Raw genomic sequence first — 21,622 nt, 5'->3', positions numbered from 1 at the left:
CAAGTCTGGCAGCATCTGTGGAGAGAAACCAGAGTTGATGTTTCGGGATGAGTGAGCCTTCCTCAGAACCTTTCCCTCATTCCAGCCCTCGTCTGCACTGTGCAGCTTCTGCCTTATCTTTGTCGCCCCTTTCTCCAGGCTGTGCAGCCTTAACTGCCCCCAACCCAACCCAACCCACCACACAGACCCTCGGCCCTATCCACAGGTATACTCTCTAAGCCCTTGCTCCCCCTTGCCGCCCCTACTTCCCCCAATGTTGCTGCTTGCTGCTACTCCTCCAGTTACAGGCTGTTGAGTTGTGTCTCACAGTTTGTATGCAATATAACTTTAAGAGACATGTTCATTATCTTATGGTATCACGTGCCCTAATGGGTTAAAGGCCTCAGTCACTATCTTGCTGGGGTTACTTTGCAGCATGATGTGCTCCGAGTTTGTAACCAAATTGCTCAGTAGTACCCTGGACGCAGCAGTACCGATGATGGCAATGTATATAGATACCAGAAGCTGTCAATAAATGTCTATTGAATCTTTCAATACTATCGTTACCCATGTCAGCTCTTTAGGTTAAGGGAGCCAATGCAAATATCACTCAAATGGCAAGGTGCGGGTGCGACCTGGGCTCAATTCCACCCTCAGGCAACTGTATATGTAGAATTTGCATGTTCTCCCTGTCTCTGCATGGGCTTCCTCTGGGTGCACCAGTTCCAAAGATGTACAGGTTGGGTGGCTTGGCCATGCTAAATTGCCCCATACGGAAGTGCAGGCTAAGTGGATTAGCCACACAAAATGCAGCGTTACAGGGATAAGGTAGGGATATGGGTTTGCTCTTTGGAGGGTTAGTGCAGGTCTGATGGGCCGAATGGCCTGCTCCCACACTGTAAGGATTCTATGATTCATCATGCACCAGTATCCTGCTGAAGTTAAAAAGACCACTGCATCTGAAGGCATCATGAAGGCATTGTGTTTCAGGATTAACTAGAGTCATTCTTTATAAAGAAAGGACTTCCAGATCCTAGATGGCACGTAATGTGGCCACAGTAGGATCAACAGCAATAACTGCTTTTTTAAAAAAAAATCTCCCAAGATTTTGTTTGCAGACCCTTGGAAAAACCACTGAGGAGCAGTGAGATAATAACCCTGGGCTTCAAAACATTTGGAAGACGAACAGCAACATGTCTATATGAGCACAGATCTGCAAATTAGATAGCGCAAACCCAGTACATCTGTCCCTACTTCAAATATGAGTCCTCTCAAGCTGTAAATTCTGTATTCCTTCAGCAGGCTTAAAACCAAAATCAGCAAGCAAAGACTTCTGTCAGTTTAAGTACAGAGACCCCCTGTTCAAAGAAAATACGTTAAGCATAGAAATTAGCTTTGTGACCTGAGGAAGCTTACCTGTGTGCAGAGGTATCAGAGATAATGGGAACTGCAGATGCTGGAGATTCCAAGATAATAAAATGTGAGGCTGGACGAACACAGCAGGCCAAGCAGCATCTCAGGAGCACTGATGAAGGGTCTAGGCCCGAAACGTCAGCTTTTGTGCTCCTGAGATGCTGCTTGGCCTGCTGTGTTCGTCCAGCCTCACATTTTTTTATCTTGTGTGCAGAGGTAATTTGGTTACTTACTCACCCTGTAAAGGCTGAAACCTGCTATTACAGCTCACTCTTTATGAAAGTGACATTCCCAAAAGTTATCAATGCTCATTGAAAAGGCTACAAGACTGCAAAATAAAGTGATGTGAAGCCACAGAAGGGAAGATAAAAGAACAGAATAACACGCCAAGTAAGAGAAAGGAACAAACCAGCACTGAACTCCATTTCAATGAAAGAAAAAAGCCCTCACCAAGAAGGCAAACATTTCATTTTGGATTGGGCAGTGAGGTCCGTCTTCACTGAATAATGGCAATCTCAGCCACAAACGCAATTGTACATCATGGATCAAAAAATAAACAACACAGAGAAGAGATCGCTGAAAATCCTACTGGGCCTCAGATAGGTGGGGCTTCAGACAATAAATACATCTGGTTTTGACGATATAGGAAAGATCCTGATAATATCTGGAAAGTACTTAAGGATCAACTCAAGGCATGAATCAACATCCAAAAGTCTAGGCTAAAGTCAAATGTGATATGTATCAATTGATGACTTTGTTGCTAGGTTGCAACAAAGGTTATAGGTGTGACTTCTGTAAAATATAGCTCTCAGAGGGGCTGATTGAATGAGTAGTTACCTCTCTCAGGATTAAAGCCTTTGAGATAGATCTTCTGAGCAAGAAAAAGGAGCCATCTCATTGATGCCTTGATGGAGGATGGATGCCAACATGAAACTATAGAGTCAGGGCGACATGGATTACACCCTCTAGGTCCAGACAATACTATCGCTATAACAAAGTGTGGGGCTGGATGAACACAGCAGGCCCAGCAGCATCTCAGGAGCACAAAAGCTGACGTTTTGGGCCTAGACCCTTCATCAGAGAGGGGGATGGGGTGAGGGTTCTGGAATAAGTAGGGAGAGAGGGGGAGGCGGACCGAAGATGGAGAGAAAAGAAGATAGATGGAGAGGAGAGTATAGGTGGGGAGGTAAGGAGGGGATAGGTCAGTCCAGGGAAGACGGACAGGTCAAGGAGGTGCGTTGAGATAGTAGGTAGGAAATGGAGGTGGGAGGAAGGGATGGGTGAGAGGAAGAACAGGTTAGGGAGGCAGAGACAGGCTGGGCTGGTTGTGTGATGCAGTGAGGGGAGGGGAAGAGCTGGGCTGGTTGTGTGATGCAGTGGTGGGAGGGGACGAACTGGGTTGGTTTTGGGATGCGGTGGGGAAAGGGGAGATTTTGAAGCAGGTGAAGTCCACATTGATACCATTGGGCTGCAGGGTTCCCAAGCGGAATATGAGTTGCTGTTCCTGCAACCTTCAGGTGGCATCATTGTGGCACTGCAGGAGGCCCATGATGGACATGTCATCTAAAGAATGGGAGGGGGAGTGGAAATGGTTCGCGACTGGGAGGTGCAGTTGTTTATTGCGAACCGAGCGGAGGTGTTCTGCAAAGCGGTCCCCAAGCCTCCGCTTGGTTTCACCAATGTAGAGGAAGCCACACCGGGTACAATGGATACAGTATACCACATTGGCGGATGTGCAGGTGAACCTCTGCTTAATGTGGAAAGTCATCTTGGGGCCTGGGATAGGGGTGAGGGAGGAGGTGTGGGGGCAAGTGTAGCACTTCCTGCGGTTGCAGGGGAAGGTGCCGCGTGTGGTGGGGTTGGAGGGGAGTGTGGAGCGAACAAGAGAGTCACGGAGAGAGTGGTCTCTCTGGAAAGCAGACAAATGTGGGGATGGAAAAATGTCTTGGGTGGTGGGGTCGGATTGTAGATGGCGGAAGTGTCGGAGGATGATACATTGAACCATCCACAGGAATTTTCAGTTGCAAGTGTGAAGCGGTGTTGAATCTGAGGAGAAAATGGTCAGGTTTTACTGTTCCATTCTTTGTTGGGATGTGAATGTCCCATGGCGAGCCTGGTAACCATTGTCCGTATGAATCTAAGGAGAGAATGGCCAGATATTCTGTTCAATCCTTTGTTGGAATGCCAGGGCGAGGTAGGTAGCATTGCCCTCAGATGTTGGCGGTGAATCATGACCTTGAGCTTCTGAGAGTCGTCCTGGCTAATACTGCCACTGCACCAACTTGCAAAGGGTCATCAGGAGCTAGACTGGCTGGCGTGGGATGGAAGTTTTGCAGTTCAGAGGGGTTGGCCCATGAACGGATTTGAGGGAAAGGTTGAGAGTTTTCAAGGTGAGGCACTGCCCAGCCAGAACGCGCCATGAGAAACACAGTGGGGGTACCCGGAGGATTGGAAGAATCATAAGCAGTTTAGCAAGAGTGAGAGGCGAGCACTGTTCCTGCTCCCATTTTGCTGGAGTTGTGCTGAGAGTGGGTGATGGGGGGCTTTCTCAGTCAGCTGCAGGTTGGAGAGGGACATGGGGAAACAGGGAGCACCCCCCGCTTCCAAAAGCTGTCCGCGCCATCCATCCGAACAAGAGTCCGGGCGTGCGAGAGGCTCGTGGCTGACCTAAACTGTAAATCGTCTGTGTGGCATTCAGATTGTTTTCTAACTTGTGCCCTTCGCCTTCTGTATTTCAGAGAGGGGAAACAGCCCTACATATGGCTGCCAGGGCAGGCCAAGCAGACGTGGTCCGTCATCTCGTCCAGAACGGGGCTCAGGTGGAGGCCAAAGCGAAGGTAAAGAAAACCAGATGACACTGCGCATTGGAAACAGCCCAGTTCACCAAGGCTTCTGGTCAAAGTGAAATTAAAGAACTATTTCAGGGAAGAGAGGAAAGGCCCAAGAGACTTTGTTGTTCCAAACTGTGATGTCAGCCTCGACACTGTTTTATAAAGCTTACTGTATGGCTTATGTGGAAAATATCACCACATCATAGACCCTTGTTTCCATATGGTCTGAATCCTATTCAGGAAGCACAATAGCCCTTTAGATACAACAGTTCTGACTTAATTTGGAGACTGATTCAACGTAGCAGCCTCTGAAAATATTTCACCAGGAAACAGAACTAATTAAATACTGCTGTCACGCCTCTTGACAGGCACCAGTTGACGAATGTAGCTCCAGTATTGAAATAAAACAGTATATTTAAGGCTGGACCTGCAGGCCGGTCAACCTACTGTCCAGAGCAGGGAAAGATAACGGCAAGAGACACTGTTCAGAAATGTTACAGAGAGTACAGGTATCACTGAGAACACTCACAGCAAACTCAGCAACAGAAGACAACGTTTCTTATCAACAGGACTGCGTACTTCAATGATGACTGGAATGGGACATCCCGGGGGTAGTTTTGCCGATGATCCAAAACTTTCATGGAAATTTAGCAGATAGAAAGGTGATTTTGAGGGAGAAGGGATCGGATGAGCTGATTTATCTGGGGGGATGTATATAGATAGAGGTGGCAGGAGACAGGAACTTTGTGAGTGGATAGATTGGTGCGATTCTGGGCTAAACATTGGGCTGCTGGGATGTGTTATGTGTTTCTTACTTAACAGGCCACAATAATGTTACCGGATGCTAAAATAAGAGATTTCTGCTCGGCAGTCGACCCAGCAGAAATGTACGGTCGGGGAGGGCTAGCCGTGCAGGGATGCTGTGGGTAATTCTTCAGTAGAATGGGCCACGCTGTTATATTTTCAAAAGCATGATTCAAGTAATGCAGTAAAATAAAGGTCTGTGCAGTGTCTCCCTGTCAATAGAGGCATCAAGTAGACTGATCGACCCTACTGAGCTGGATTCTTAAAAAAAGCAAACATCACAGTCTAAATCCAAGGACTTTCCACAGCAAACATGCACAAAGGGCCTATTGACCACTGACTGCCCCCTGATTCCGCACTGGGCCCTAACCCCTACTCTGGACTGGGCCCTAACCCCTACTCTGGACTGGGACCTAACCCCCAATCCGCACTGGGCCCGAGCCCCCACTCCACACTGGACCGTAGCCCCCACTCCGCACTGGGCCATAGCCCCCACTCCGCACTGGGCCGTAGCCCCCACTCCGCACTGGGCCCTAACCCCTACTCTGGACTGGGCCCGAGCCCCCACTCCGCACTGGGCCCGAGCCCCCACTCTGCACTGGGCCCTAGCCCCCACTCCGCACTGGGCCCTAACCCCTACTCTGGACTGGGCCCTTGCCCCCATTCTGGACTGGGTCCTAACCCCCACTCCGCACTGGGCCCTAGCCCCCACTCGGCACTGGGCCCTAGCTCCCACTCGGCACTGGGCCCTACCCCCACTCTGCACTGGGCCCTACCCCCCACTCTGCACTGGGCCCTACCCCCCATTCCGCACTGGGCCCTACCCCCCACTCGGCACTGGGCCCTAGCCCCCACTCGGCACTGGGCCCTACCCCCCACTCCGCACTGGGCCCTACCCGCCACTCCACACTGGGCCCTACCCGCCACTCCGCACTGGGCCCTACCCCCCACTCCGCACTGGGCCCTAACCCCCATTCCGCACTGGGCCCTAACCCCCATTCCGCACTGGGCCCTACCCGCCACTCCGCACTGGGCCCTACCCCCCACTCCGCACTGGGCCCTACCCGCCACTCCGCACTGGGCCCTACCCCCCACTCCGCACTGGGCCCTAACCCCCACTCCGCACTGGGCCCTACCCGCCACTCCGCACTGGGCCCTACCCCCCACTCCGCACTGGGCCCTTCCCCCAATCCGCACTGGGCCCTAACCCCCACTCCGCACTGGGCCCTTCCCCCAATCCGCACTGGGCCCTAACCCCCACTCCGCACTGGGCTGCTGGTTGCCCACGGTGCAGTCACTGATGGCCATTGGAAATGTGGTAGACAGTCAGTGGAAGTGTTTTGACAATCTCTGTACAAAAGCTACGCTCTGATTGAAAGGTGGAGCAGAGCCGATGCGCTGAATGGCCTACGTCTGCTGGTGGTGGTGTTATGGCGACCTCACTGGAGCGTCTGACTCAGTTTCGGGGATGAGAACAGGGAGAAAGGTTCCTGATACTTAGCAGGTGACACCGTAACCCACCACTCCTGAAAATGGACTCGACTTGATGGAGCATTCATGCCAAATGTTCTGGTTTTTTTCTGGTGGGGGATCGATGGTCTTCTCTCAAAATCGCTGCTCCTCCCACATGGCACCAGAATTCCAGAGTATGGCAATGCCGCTGTTAAACGAGGGACAGATAACTTCGGGGACAGGGTTAGCAAAGGCATTTTGTGCGTAAGTCTCAAAGAGGAGATGACAGAATGTCGTTATCAACTTTCCTGTTATGTTCCACGTGGGCTCCAGGAAACATTGTTTGTGTTTCTGGTGCTTAGTGCAGAAATAAAATTCTACTCAGTCACGGTCTCATGTGCTCGGCACGGTGGCTCAGTTGCTGGCACTGCTGTCCCCCAGCGCCAGGGACCTGGATTCGATTCCACCCTCGCGTGATGTGTGGGTGTCCTCTCTGTTCTTGTGCAGGGATGCGCGTGTTAGGTAGACTGGCCATTCTAAGTTACCCATCGTGTCCAGGGATGTGTGGGGTAAGTGGATTGGCCGTGGGAAATGCAGGGTTACAGGGATGGAGTCGGGAGGTGAATCTGGATATTCTCTTTGGAGGGTTGGTGTGGACATGATGGGCCGAATGGCCTGCTTCCGCACTGTGGATTTGGGTTCTATAGCCCAAACCTTACCTCAGTCAGGCCAGTGTTCTGTTCGGCGAGCATGCCTGTTTTGTGGGGTTTTTATTTCACAGTTGGACTGGGTATTGAGTCGCCATCTTGCTCTCTTTGCCCCCTGCAGGATGACCAGACCCCATTGCACATTGCGTCGCGCCTGGGCAAGGCTGACATTGTGCAGCAGTTGTTACAGCATGGGGCCTCTCCAGATGCAGCAACCACCTCTGGTTACACCCCACTGCACATCTCGGCCAGGGAAGGCCATGAAGACGTGGCTTCGGTTCTTCTGGAACAGGGCGCTTCGCTGTCTGTGAACACCAAGGTACATACGCTGAACTCTTACAGGGTCCGTCATGGCGGGGAGAGTGGTGGGTGGACAGTGTTACTGGGGAGATAGCACCTGCGATAGCACCCAGAGTGCGTGAGAATTTGATCTCTCTCTGATTGACTGCCACGAGGGGTCATAGTTTTAAGGTGTTAAGAGAAAGGTATAGAGGAGACGTTAGAGGGATGTTCTTCATCCAGAGAGTTGAGCGCATGGAATAGTTTACCAGTGGTAGTCGTGGAAGCGGAGTCATTAGTGACATTTAAGCAACTGCTGGACATGCACATGGACAGCAGTGAATTGAGGGGAATGTAGGTTAGGTTATTTTATATTTGGATTAGGATTATTCCACGGCACAACATCGTGGGCCGAAGGGCCTGTACTGTGCTGTACTTTTCTATGTTCTATGTTCTATGCACCTTTTCTGTGGCTGTAACATTTTATTCTGCATCCTCTTCTATTAGCCTGATGTAAGGTATGAGTTGTCGGCTTAGCACACAAAACAATCCTTTTCACTGTAACTTGGTACATGTGACCATAATCTAACTACTGCCTCCTGGCATTCAATTGTGTTAGCATCACTGAATCCCTAACTGTCAATGTCCTTGAGGTTAGAAACCTCACACACCAGAAATTCAACTGGACTCACCACATAAACACAATGGCTACAAGAGCAGGCCAGAAGCTGGGAGTATTGCAGCCAGGAACTCAGCTCCTGACTCCGCAAAGCCTGTCCACCATCTACAAAGCCAGGTGCGTGATGGGATACTCCCCATTTGCCTGGATGAGTACAGCCCCAACAACACTCAAGAAGCTTGGCACCATCCAGCCCGCTTGATTGACGCTACATCCACAAGCATCTACTCCCTCCACCACCGACACTCAGTAGCAGCGGTGTGTACCATCTACAAGATGCACTGCAGGCATTCACCTTCCAAACCCATGACCACTTCCATCTCGAAGGATAAGGGCAGCAGATATATGGGAACACCACCACCTCCAAGCCACTCCCCATCCTGACTTGGAAATACGCCGCCGTTCCTTCACTGTTACTGGGCCAAAATCCTGGAATTCCCTCACTAAGAGCATTGTGGGTCAACCCACAGCAGGAGGACTGCAGAACGAAATTGAGAGAGCATTGCCTTGTTGGAGGTGTCTCATTTCAGACGAGGCATTAAATCAGAAACCTGACTGACCTCTCAGTGCAGTGTAAAAGATGCCTGGAGCTAGTTGGGCCCTGGTGTCCTGGGAAGTATTTATGCCTCAAACAGCGCCAGGGAAAGACGCTCTCTGGTCACTATCACTCGCTATTTGTGGGAGCTTGCTGTGCACAAATTGGGCCTGCCTTGTTTCCTACTGCCTGTGTTCCTCCAGCTCCACACTGTGTTATCTCAGACTCCAGCATCGGCAGTTCTTACTGTCTCTGGGTGATTTTGGCTTTGAATTATTTCATTTAGAATCCCGCAATCATTTGCATTGGTTTAGCTGACTGCTTGAATTTGCTAATGTTATTGCAGTAGAACGTGGGGACATAACTCCTTAGTCACTCAACCAATCCTTACGTGTTTAATGGCTTAAATAAAAGGATTAACTGCACTGTTCAATTAATCTATTTTATTTTTCATTTTTCATATTTTTCATATAACGTTGACTGATCATCATTTATTGTCCATCCCTAGTTGCCCTTGAGGAGGTGTTGGTGAGCTGCGTTCTTGCCACTTTCCATCAGATACTTGCTAAAAGTTTTCCCCATTAATGATATCCATGTAACTGGTAGATATCTCTAACTCACATCCTCCAAAAGGCTCTGGACACAGTGGTCAGTTAAGGGAGATGTCCACACTGGAATGGTGAACAGTACAAGGCAAAGGGAATTCTGGGAGGTCAATGGAGTTGAACGGAATTATGGCAATGATCCAGTTGAGGAATGGGAGCAGGCTCGAATAGCTGAATCACCTCAACCTGTCCTACTTCTACAATAACTGCGAAATGTTGAGTTGTCTGTGGACTTGCTGCCCATAAATACTTTAATAATAGGAGGTGTAATGTGATCTGACAAGCTTGCTATGCCATTTGGTGTAATTATTGCTGATGCTCTAGCATGGAACCCATAGATATGGACCTACTAATGGATCCCTGTGCATTTGCTCATTACAGAAAGGATTCACCCCTCTCCACGTGGCTGCCAAGTACGGGAGATTGGAGGTGGCCAACCTTTTGCTTCAGAAATTTGCATCTCCCAATGCTTCTGGAAAGGTAATAATTGGTGGAATTGTGCTTTAAACTGTTTTTAATGCCATATCAGGTGTGCCTCAGTGACAGCACTCCCACTGAAATAAAGGCCGTGTGTTTTAGAGACTAGGCTGACACTGCAGAACGAAATTGAGAGAGCATTGCCTTGTTGGAGGTGTCTCATTTCAGATGAGGCATTAAATCAGAAACGTGACTGACCTCTCAGTGCAGTGTAAAAGATGCCTGGCACTGGTTGAGCCCTGGTGTCCTGGGAAGTATTTATGCCTCGAACAGCGCCAGGGAAAGACATTCTCTGGTCACTATCACTCGCTATTTGTGGGAGCTTGCTGTGCACAAATTGGGCCTGCCTTGTTTCCTACTTCAGAGCAGTGACTAGACCTCAAAAAGCATAGCACATTGTAAAGTCTGGTGTTTGGAAAAGCATTATGTCAATGCAAATCTTCATTTCATCTTTAGCTGTGCTGAACCGAGTGAGTGCATCTCCGGGTGTGAAAGTAAATAGAGATCAGGAAGGTCAACATTTTGCTGAATTAATCTCAAGCACATGCAACTGTTACAATTGAGCTCAGCACCCTGGAGTCAGCTGATCCTCCCCTTGCTCTAGAACGTAGAACATAGAACCCTCCTGAGTTGACCCTTCCCAATCAAATATCTGAAATAATTTTACAAAGGCCAGAGTCCTGCCACCAAGCAACCCCCCTTTATCTACATATGCATTGTATAAGATCCAGCTCCCTCAGAGTTGGCTCATAGAGTGAGCAAAAACCCAGATGTTCCTGTTTCTATCTGTCAGCCAGGGCTCCCTGATTGGACCAGATTAACAGCCCCAATCAGGGAACTGATATTGTATGAGATCCACCTGGCTGACCTTGTTCTATTCACTACAGCATCCAGTCAGTGTTAATTGTTCAGCTGTATTGAAGCTGAAATATTTTGTGGATTGTAGAATTTGCCTGTGTCCTTTGGAACCTCTGATTCAAACGTACTCCGGTCAGAAATCCATCAATTGTTATTCCCTAAAGGAAGAAGCTAATAGAATGATGTATGTGGTGAGGGAACAACCATTCGTCCTGATCATGGGGCGGCACGGTGGCTCCATGGTTAGCACTGCAGCCTCACAGCACCAGGGACCTGGGTTCCATTCCACTCTCGGTGACTGTGCGGAGTTTGCACATTCTCCCCTTGTCTGCGTGGGTTTCCTCCGGGTGCTCCGGTTTCCTCCCACAGTCCAAAGATGTGCAGACTAGGTGGATCAGCCATGCTAAATTGCCCGTAGTATTCAGAGATGTGTAGATTAGGGGATGGGTGTGGGTGAGATGCCTTGGGGGTCAGTGTGGACTTTTTGGGCCAAAGGGCCTGTTTCCATGCTGTACGGATTCTGTGAAATGTCTGAGCACATGAGGCATTGAAAGAGCTCAGAATGTACACAGTGCTCTTGTTAGACTATTGAGTCCAATCTATTAGATGCATCAACTCAGTATCTCGCCTGACAGCAATGTTACAGTGACACCAACTGAACTGAGAGATTGGAGTAGTCCGCCTCACCTGAGACCTGCCTGAAGCTGCCCAAAATCATCACTACTTTGTACCTTTTCCCAGCTCTGGCTAACAGCATAAACCACTGCCTTGCTGCTCCTCTGATGCTGCTTGGCCTGCTGTGTTCATTCAGCTCTACACCTTGTTATGCCCAACATCTGTAGCCTTGTTCAAGTAGACACCCCAAATTCTGCTGGCTTAAAATGTGTGGGCATACTGAACTACCATATCCTCCCAATCAGCTCCTTGGGTTTAAAACGAAAGTTCACATCCTTGAGTTCAAGTGTCTTCATTCTCTGCTCTGGCCCTCCAAGCCCCTCCCGAGTCTCTGCGCTCCTCCACCCTCTGTCCCTGTGTGTCTTTGCACAATCAAGTACAAGTCTTCACTGTATAGGCTGAGCCTGTTTGGCTTAGTGCAGTTTGTTCACTCTGTGCAGTGGTAGTATATCCATCTGAATCAGTTGACACATCTCAGAATGGGTGGCTCAGTGGTTAGCACTGCCACCTCACATCGCCAGGGACCTGGGTCTGATTCCAGCCTCGGGCATCTGTCTGTGTGGAGTTTGCACATACTCCTCGTGCCTGTGTCTGGGTGCTACAATTTCCTCCCAAAGTTAGGTGGATTGGCCATAGTTTCCAGGGATTTGCAGGCTAGGTGGATTAGCGGTTGCATTTACAGAGATTGGGTGGGATGCTCTTTTGTGGGTCGAAATGGACTGACTGGCCTCTTTTGCGCAGTTGAGATTTTGTGAACACAGAATGGTGCGGGGTGTGTCAAAGAGATATGAGGACAGATTGCCGGAAGATTGATTTTTAAGCAGGAGTCGGGGGAGGAAGAGCTGAAGAGATGGGGAGAGGTCTAGGCATAAACCTTGAGAGCTGAGATGTCATTGGTATGGTGGATGCAAAACATTTGTTATGTCAAGACAACTGTATGAAAGTTGGCCATTCAGTCAGTTCATTAACAGGTGATAATTTTGAGTTGCGTTTATTGTAAGAGATTGCTGATTTGATTGCCTTAACTCACCAATAGCCTTTTTCCCATGTCTCTTCCTCTCAGAGTGGCCTGACCCCTCTGCATGTGGCAGCTCACTATGACAACCAGAAAGTGGCCCTTCTGTTACTGGACCAAGGAGCCTCCCCGCATGCAACAGCAAAGGTACAGTGTACATACAGCAAGGATGTGGGAACTAAGAGCCAGTGCAGTGAATGATACTAGTGTGGGGTTTGTGTACTGAGAACGTGGTGGCTTTTCATCCAATTGTACCGACCCAGACCTCTCTCTGGGAGTTTATCTCACAAAACCTGTTGTAGCAATCAGAGTTTGAAGGATTGGTGGGTTTAATCTGAAATTATGTGGGAATTAAATGAAATGGGCATGCATTTGTGTTTTGTTTTCAAACTTATTTAAGGTCCTTGCAAAGATTTGTAGCTGGCGTGGTGGGTGAGGCTGTTGTCTTGCTCACCGAGCTGGTTCGTTCTCGTTCAGACAGTTCATCACCTTGCTAGGCCTCTGTTGAAGTGGTGTGGTTCTACTATGTTTGAAATTTGTAGGATCTGTTCTGTTGAGGTGTTTTGTGTTATTTACGGTTCTTTTGTGCAAGAGTTTGGGTATGGGGTCTAATTCCACGTGTTTATTGAGGGGTGGAGAACCAAGCCTTGAGGAAGTCCCGTGTGTGTCTATGGTTGGCTTGAGCTAGGATGGTCACGTCGTCCCAGTTAAACTGATGGCCTTCATGTTCGAGTGCACTGAACTGAGGGAAGGTTTGTTGTGTCATTTCAATCCTTCGTCTCGGTACATTTGGGCAATGAAGGCGATCAATTTAACTGGGACATGACCATCCCAGCTCAAGCCAACCATAGACACAGGAATTCCTAAAGGCCTGGCTCTCTACCCATCAATAAACATGTGGAATCAGACCCCATCTCCAAGTCCTTGCAAAAAAGAAGCAGAAATGATTCAAAACACCTCAACAGACAGTTTCATATAAATACCATGCAGAGTAGAACAACATTGCTTCAACAGAAGCAGCACTGATGATGTTACTGAGCATGGTGACAAAATGTCTGTACAGAAACCAGTGAGCAAGTCAACAACCTCAAACTGGTTTGCTTGCAAATGCCTGTAAGTCCAAGATGGAGAGAATGTCAGAATGTCCTCTCATTACTGGTTGATTGCACCGTTGACGGGAACCCCACATCACAGAGTAAAAAGGCCATTAGCTCAATAAACAGGTAGCCTATAACCTGTAACTCGCTGTGGATATCACTCCAAGAATGTTGTGTCCTGTAATTTATTCATCATCTTAATGCTCAGAATTGGTAGATTGTGTTGATGCGGATGTTGTGACAGATAATGCATGCAGATTTTGGAAACTTGTAAGGGATTATAGTGGGCAAGAGATTGTATCAGCTGAGTTAATGTCCTGTTATTTCAACTCTTATTAAAGATGATTATGGCCATGACTACTCTACTTCTCACCTTTCAAAGGCAGGTAGAACAGAGTGAAACTTTGAAAGGCTCGGTTCAGGTGAAACCCTGCATGCAGTTCAGCTTGTGTCAATCCTGTGACATTCAGATCAGTGTTATATACACCTTGTGGATGCAAATAAACTATAGCTCAACCTGAAACCGGTACCTTATTGTGTGGCTTTCATTCCTGACCTATGTGCTTCTCCCTGCCCTGTTGCCAGTTTCAACTCTTCATTCATGCGGAGTAGGATAACTACTTTAATTCGATCGCCTTTGAATTAGATCTCAGCCAGTTCTCTTTCTGAGCTGTGTGGCTGCAAATGCAGGCCTGGCCACTTTAAGGTACCCTGTGGTTATAGCTACGCAAAACACTTAAAGGGCCAGCATACTGGAACGAATTGACATGCTACCAAAGAATGAGGATACATTGATGTCAGTGATATGCATTTTAAATTGATTTACCTGTCTTGGTGCCAGAGAACAGTCAAGCTCAAATTTGAACGCTTTGTTCCCTCTGTGCCGGAAGACCTCCCTCAATGCCCCCTGCACAGAACAAATGAAACAGCTTATCATATTCTCCAATCCTCTTAAACCCCTCAATCAAATCATCCTTATCTTCTATACTCAAGGGGATGTACCAGTTCTCTCAAATCATCCCGTTTAGCCCAGTATTCTGATGAATCTACATGACAGACCTTCCAGGACCACTCAAACCTTCCCGAAAATACTCTCAATTAACAGCATGAACCCAGATACAAAACCTAGCCAAAACGTTGAATAACTGCAGCGTAACGTCCAACCCTGGATAATCCAGAGATAATGGGAACTGCAGATGCTGGAGAATCTGAGATAACAAAGTGTGGAGCTGGATGAACACAGCAGGGTCTAGGCCTGAAACGTCAGCTTTTGTGCTGCTAAGATGCTGCTTGGCCTGCTGTGTTCATCCAGCCCTACACTTTGTTATCTTGGATAATCCAATTGCCTTGTCTTAAAGGCCACCGTTCTTAGAAATTATGTTTTGGATCTAGTGACACACTTTTAGTGGGTCCTGTACTCAGCAGTGAATGGGTGTGATGGTTAGCTCAGTTGGTTAGATGGCTGCTGGGAGATACATGAACACCCCAGTGGCTAATATGACTCCATATGACTCTGGTAGTTTATGGAGATCTGCTTCCTGGTCTTGCCCAAGACTTGATGTGAAATGGTGGCCCTCAATCTATGTGCAACCATTCAGAGAGATGCCCCCGGTCCATTGTAGACAATGGCTAATGGCCTTGACTTTACTTGGACTCCTACATCTCTCCTCTCATCCACAGCTCCTAGCTTTGCATTTAGAAAATACACTGGAATGTCTTTCTTAGATCCAAAGTGCACTTGCTCTTCCCCACTATTGACATCCACCTGCCACAGTTCTGCCCACTCATGAATCTGTAGCAAGTAAAATGGTAGTGTGTGGTGCTGGAAGACATTTTGTACTCTGTGCTGGAGGTGAAGCAACACTCATGGGGCATGAAGAGCAGAAAGACAAGGTGGGAATGAGATAGGAATTTGGAGGGACATTCTTGAATGTCTCACGTAGTCAAATTCAAGTTTTGCAAGATAAGCCCTGGTGGCACAATGGTAATGTCCCTATCCCTGGACCAGGAGGCCCCAGGTTCAAGTCCCACCTGTTCCAAAGGTGTGTAATAACGTCTCTCAGAGAAAAAAAAGTGCAAAAATTCTTGAGCAATGGGATTGATACCATCTGGAAGCCTGCCTTGCCCTGCCTAGGTTTAACGGGAAGTGAGCCTGTAGGATCAGCTAGGCCCCACTCACACGGGCTGAAACCCCCTTGCCATGGGGAAGAGGGAAAAGTGCTGAATCCCTCACTCCGCAGGAAGAGGCATCTGATAAGGGATCTCTTTGCTGGGGAAACCATTCTGCCCCCTCAGGCCTACGAATGGTGTTGAGCCATCCCCAGCCTAGTCGCAGCCTGTTGTAGTTAAACCTGGAAAGGGTCAAATCAAGAATAGCAATGTGTTTCCTCGGCACTGCCATGCTGTGGCCCATTCCCCCATCCTGTTCAGTCTCTCTCATGCCCAGAGATCTGCAGGTTGGAGCTGGTTTGACTTGCTTCCATTTTATTCAGAGTTTATACCCAGTCCCCCTTCCCCATATTAAAACTTGCCCTTCCTCCAAGTGTTCATGACCCCCAGGCCTGCATTCCTCGACCTCTCTCCCAAAAGCAATGCCCGAGGATGACAACAACTGTGTGCCCAGTCACACCTCACTGTAAATAATGATGAGATCAGACAAGGGAGAGATGGGTCTCATGAAGAGTTCAAGTTAAATCCCGAACATTGTCATCAAAATGCATTTCTTTGAAGGATTCTGTTTGGGCTTTGATTTTCACTGAAGTCAGAGAGTTATTGTCTGAGGCAACAAAATTGGATAGAATCAGAAGGGGTCCCCAGTGCAAATAAGGAAAATGCATACCATCCCCATTGAAAACCACTCCCAACACAGCATGCAGCTGTGCCTTCAATGATTTCTAGCCTCACCATTGTCTCAGACTCCCATTTAATGCAGTATTTGTAAGGAGAAGATACTTCCAACGTCTTAAAATTTGCCTTTCACCACTCTGAATATTATGTCCTCTGCTCATCCTGCAAACATCCAGGTTCTTTTCCTCTTATGGTTTTTAAGGTGGAAAAATTCACCCATTGCAGGCTTTTCTCATTACACAATCCCTTGGCTGATAACATTCAGCTCCGTGGCTTAACACTTTAATTGTCTCTAGCAGGCTCACTTTGTGACCTGCCCAAGCTTTCAGCTCTGGGAAAACAGTTTGCTGCTTTTATTTCTGATTGAGCAGCACACTTGCTTTGCTGAATGCTTTACCACATTGATTTAATGACTAGCGCTCTGCTTCCACTTCACTCTCAGCTAGTTCATCTTCAGTGGAGAATACACTGCTGTTTTCTTCCTTTAGCCTTCCACATGTGAACTCCGCAAACTTTGAGCCAAGAGGTTTGATGATGACTGACGCTTGGTCATTTGCCTCTTTGCAACTGACACAGATGTAAATTGCGGCTGCTACAAAATCTGAGGTGGGAGATTCATCAGGGAAACTTTCCAGTTTTTCCTAAAGTGCCAGGGCTGCTTTTACCAAAATGGAATTTGTCTCGACGCTACATGTCTTTCCGACTGTTGCAGATGACCTATGAGAAATCTCATGCTCCTGTGTATCTCATCACGGCAGTTTGGTCATTCTCAGGCGGCCAAATGTAGCAGTGACCCATGGCTGGAAACCACGGAACTTGCTTTCACACGACGATTGATACTCCTTGTGCGTGGAAGATTTTCAGTTCCTCCTCATTCTCCCGACTTTCCAGAGAGGGAAAGCAAAGTTATTTCGTGGAAACGTTAAAAATATTTGATTTTCACTAAAGTTGTTATTCTTACCTGCTTTGGCCCATATGCGACTGTGACCCCACAGCAATATGGTTGACTCTTAGGGATGGGTAATAAATGCTGGTCTAGCCAGTGACACCCTCATCCCGTGAATGAGTAAATAGAAAGAACATACTTTTGTGGCATGAATGCATCAGATAATGAAAGAAAGAATAGATTAGCAGAAAGACGAAAGCACTTCAATCTGTTCTCACTTACTGCAGTCTCTTCCTATGAAAGTAACAATAACTAGCACTCAGGCTCTGAATATGTTTATAAACTTGCTGAAATAATGCACTGTATTTAAGAACCTCCCTGGCTGTCCATTGGCCATCTGACTGAAAACCTCTCCACTTTCTGTCATTTGAACCAGTTAGAAGCTGCATCAGCTGAATAGGAATTGGGCTCTGTGTTTGATACCTGGTCATCGATCTAGATCGACAACTCCTGACAGACTATGAACTGAACATATTCTGCTCAGCCCGCTGCCCTATACTTCTCTCTCTGTGTTTAAATCTCCGTCAATCTCTTTGTCTTCATCAGTGTCTCTCTCAGTATTTCTTGTCTGTGCTGCTTTCTCGGTCTGTCACCTGATGTGTTTTTTTTCAGTGCTCCTCTTGGTATTTAGATATATGTGAATTTATTTACCTTGATGAAAATGTTCTATCTGCCTGTTCAGTCTCGTATCTATTAAGCAGATTGAAGATATTCTGTTTCAAATTGCTGCCACTTATTGCGAACTGTATCGTCAACAACAAAGCCCGCAGCTTTGCGCTGTCCTCACAGGTTGGTTTTTATTTGGTCCAGTTTGTTGGATCCCAGTCAGTTATTCTCGAGAATTTGAGTGGAAGTTCAGGGCAGACTGATGTCGCAAGGATGTTCCAGATTACCCATGAGCAACTGTTTTGAGCCTCTGAGCCATTTGAAATTTGAGGATGTTTAAAATGGTGCCTGAAACGGAGATCCTGATTGGTCGTGTTGGATACTGTATGTTGCACTAGGATCAGCTACTCTGGTTGGAAAGCTTCCTGGGGCTGCCATCACATGACTGCCTGGCCCTGACTGCTACAGCCCACCCTCCCACCATTGGCTGCCCATCGTAGCCATAGAAGTTGGACACTGCCTTTCTACACCAAAAGGACAACTAACAGACTATTTATCCTTTTATGGGATGTGGGTGTCTCTGGCTGGGCCAGCATTTATAATCCATCCCTAATTACCCCTTGGAAGGTAGTATTGAGCTGCCTTCTTGAACTGCTGCAGCCCATGGGGAACAGGTAGAGCCGCATTGCTGTTAGGGAAGGAGTTCCAGGATTTTGACTTGTGAACCAGTGACAGGGAAAGAACAACAATACAGTGCAAAGTCAGGGTGGCATATGGTTTGGAGGGGAACCTGGAACTGGTAGTGTCCCTGTGCATCTGCTGCCCTTGTCCTTTAAGGTGGTAGAGCGTAAGGGTTTGGAAGGTGCTGTGAGCTACTGGTAAGTTTCTTCAGTGCCCCTTGTAGATGCTACGGTGGTGAGAGAAGGAGTGAATGTGTAATGTGGTGGATGGGCTGTATAGTGGGAATGGGATACGGTGAGGGGATGGGATACTGTGTGGGTGTGGAGTATAGTGAGGGAGTAGGGGTGGGGGTTGGTGAGGGGCTGGGATACTGTGTGGGTGTGGAGTATGGTGAGGGGGTGGGATATTGTGTGAGTGTGGAGTATGGTGTGGGGGTAGGGGTTGGTGAAGGGGTGGGATACTGTGTGGGTGTGGACTGTAGTGAGGGGGTGGGGGTGGGGGTTGGTGAGGTGGTGGAATATTGTGTGGGTGTGGAGTATGGTGAGGGGTTGGGATATTGTGTGGGTGTAGGGTTAGTGAGGGGTGGGGGTTGGTGAGGGGGTGGGTTAGCCTTGTTTACCCTGCGTTCAAATGGACATTTGGAGAGTATTCCACAACATTCCTGACCTGTGCTTTTTAGATGGTGGGTAAGATGGTGGGAGTCAGAAGGCGAGTTAATCACTGTAATAATATTCCTAGCCTCTGATCGACTTTTGAAGCCTCAGAGTTAAGATGGCCAGTCCAGTTGAGTTTCTGCTCAATACTAATGTACAGAATGTTGGTAGCTGTGGATTTCAGCAGTGAGTAATGTAACTTCGCTAGTCACATAGACGTTTACTGTCAGTCAGACAACACTTTTTCTATTTCTGATCCTTTAACAGTTGTGCATTGAGAAACCTTTTCAAAAATCCAGTTTTTTTTTTCTTTAAATGCCCCTCACGGGTTGTTTCTGATCTTCTGCATTCCTAGAGACTCCCAAGACAGTACCAGTGGGTTGGAGGCCCTATGCAATAGGGTGAGATGGTTATCCAATGAGTTATGCAGAGTGTGAATTTAAGAAACATTTTCTCGGGAGCCAGAAGGATAAAACGAGAGGGAAAGGGAGTGTTTTCTGCACTTCAACAGTGAGAGTGTGCATAAGTTGAAACCCAGTTCTGACACCTTGCAGGGTAACTGATGCATTGAACTACCTGAAACTCCTTATTACCGGTGAGCATGGCCTCTTTTCTTTCCTTTGACTGTTTTGTAGAATGGCTACACGCCCCTGCACATAGCTGCCAAGAAGAATCAGATGGACATTGCGACGACCCTGCTGGAGTATGGCGCGGATACCAACACTGTGACCAAACAAGGCATTACGCCCGTGCACCTAGCTGCTCAGGAGGGACATGTGGACATGGTCTCCTTGCTCCTGACCCGCAACGCAGATGTGAACCTGGGAAACAAGGTTGGTGACCTGCCGGCACCGTTCCTCCACACTCTGCTTCAGCTCGTTCGTTGCTCTATTTCCTGACAGATTTTGCTCCGGTGTCACAATACGTTTCCACTGCTCCCGCGTGCCCTGCTCCATTGCATGGGGAGCTCTCAAAAGTGACCAGCACCCTGTATGCTGCTGGAGTACTCCAAGTTCCGACTCCCCAACAGTCTGTTTCCACAGGCCTGCTCAGCTCCAGGGAGAGGCTGCGAAACAAAGGGCCTCACTGGGTAAATGAAGGAAAAAGATACTCAGGAGGATTCCCCTCTTCGATTCCCTCAAGGGATCACATTGTGAATGTGCTGTCTCCATAGCCATTTAGTTCCTGCGTGACATGACCTCTCTGCTCCAGCCACCAACTGCTCCATTGATGGTGACTTCGGCGTCATTTCGAAGACACTATCGACTGGAGGGACTGGCATTACTTAGGCAAGCAATGTCCTTGAGCTGTACCAACGCCTTTTGCCGTGGATTGGTGAAGCTCAGATTTGATCTTCCTCATGATAAGTTGCACCCTCTCACCATATCATGGCCAGAAGGGGAAGGGTAGAGCCTACAGGAGTGTCTAACCCATACAGACACCCATAAACATTGCTGGAGGCCAGAAACAACCATCCGCACTCATTTCAACCAAAGGACATTGCTGGTTTTGGGCAATCAGATGCCCAGGGGATGGGGAAGCGGTAAGTGGATCTGGAATAAGTTAAAAAATAAAATCTTTGGGGGGGAGTTCAAACCAGCACAGTTGGCAACAGATTGTCCAATTGCTCAGCACCCGATTTTCTTTCTCACCTAGTTTGCCATCCCGCTTTCACTTCCGAGTATCCATGTGCTCACTTTCCGTCAGCTCTTGCCCTACTCCTTGTGCCCGCATTTGGAGTGGGAGCTGCCTGCGTAAGCATTAGACCTCAGCAGGCTCGGCCCGTTCCTCTCAGCCACTGCCCTTCCCAACGGCTGTGTTGTGTTTTTGCACAACCTGTATACGGTCATGAAAGTCCACCCACCCAGTCCAGAGTTCGCACTGTCAGCTCGCCATCAAAGGTGGCCAGCTTTACAATTGGTTTGGGAAGAATCTCCGTGGTCCACTCTTCACTCCCACGGACCACTGTTCCGATAGCCAGATCTTGACCAGGGGGCAGTTCTATTGGACAGCGCTGAAGTAATGGCACATTTCATAGCCTCCCAGCTTGCTTTCCCAGGAACTGTTGAGTTGTCCTCAAGGGCTTTGGTCACACTTTAGTCAGGTAGACCTTTGTATCTGTGTCTCCAACCTTGGCGAATGTATTGCAGTTGAAGACTAATATCCTGGCCCACTATTAAGTATGTATCAGCACAGAGCCACAGTTAGACTGCAAGGCGACCAGCATTGCAAACATCCTCCCTGTACAGCTTCTACTGTTGCCACCAGCGTAGTAACTGGGAATTGCATTACAAACTCAGATGGCTTCACCGTTGACAGAATGTAACTTGGATTCACAGAGTGGTCTGACACCGCTTCATTTGGCTGCTCAAGAGGATCGGGTGAATGTAGCGGAAGTGCTGGTTAATCAGGGAGCTGCTATCGACCCACAAACCAAGGTACGCACTTGCCATTGTATTCTGTTTGTTTTCACTTGTCACTTG

General features: G+C 48.1%; 1 protein-coding gene across 3 annotated transcripts in view; it reads left to right on the top strand.

The window, feature by feature from the left end:
- Positions 1 to 21,622, top strand: part of ank3b (ankyrin 3b) — a 372,799-nt gene that overhangs the window by 196,118 nt on the left and 155,059 nt on the right. For all 3 annotated transcript variants that reach the window (XM_059653155.1, XM_059653157.1, XM_059653156.1), the window contains exons 14-19: positions 4,131 to 4,229; positions 7,308 to 7,505; positions 9,666 to 9,764; positions 12,358 to 12,456; positions 19,775 to 19,972; positions 21,479 to 21,577. In XM_059653155.1, coding sequence (XP_059509138.1) covers positions 4,131 to 4,229; positions 7,308 to 7,505; positions 9,666 to 9,764; positions 12,358 to 12,456; positions 19,775 to 19,972; positions 21,479 to 21,577 — 792 coding nt within the window. The remainder of the gene's footprint in view (positions 1 to 4,130; positions 4,230 to 7,307; positions 7,506 to 9,665; positions 9,765 to 12,357; positions 12,457 to 19,774; positions 19,973 to 21,478; positions 21,578 to 21,622) is intronic.

The sequence above is a fragment of the Stegostoma tigrinum genome, chromosome 20 (assembly GCF_030684315.1).
Source record: "Stegostoma tigrinum isolate sSteTig4 chromosome 20, sSteTig4.hap1, whole genome shotgun sequence".
In the NCBI taxonomy this organism is placed as follows: Eukaryota; Metazoa; Chordata; class Chondrichthyes; order Orectolobiformes; family Stegostomatidae; genus Stegostoma; species Stegostoma tigrinum.
The sequence above is the reverse complement of the archived record's forward strand: the minus strand, read 5'-3'. Positions and strand labels throughout refer to the sequence as shown.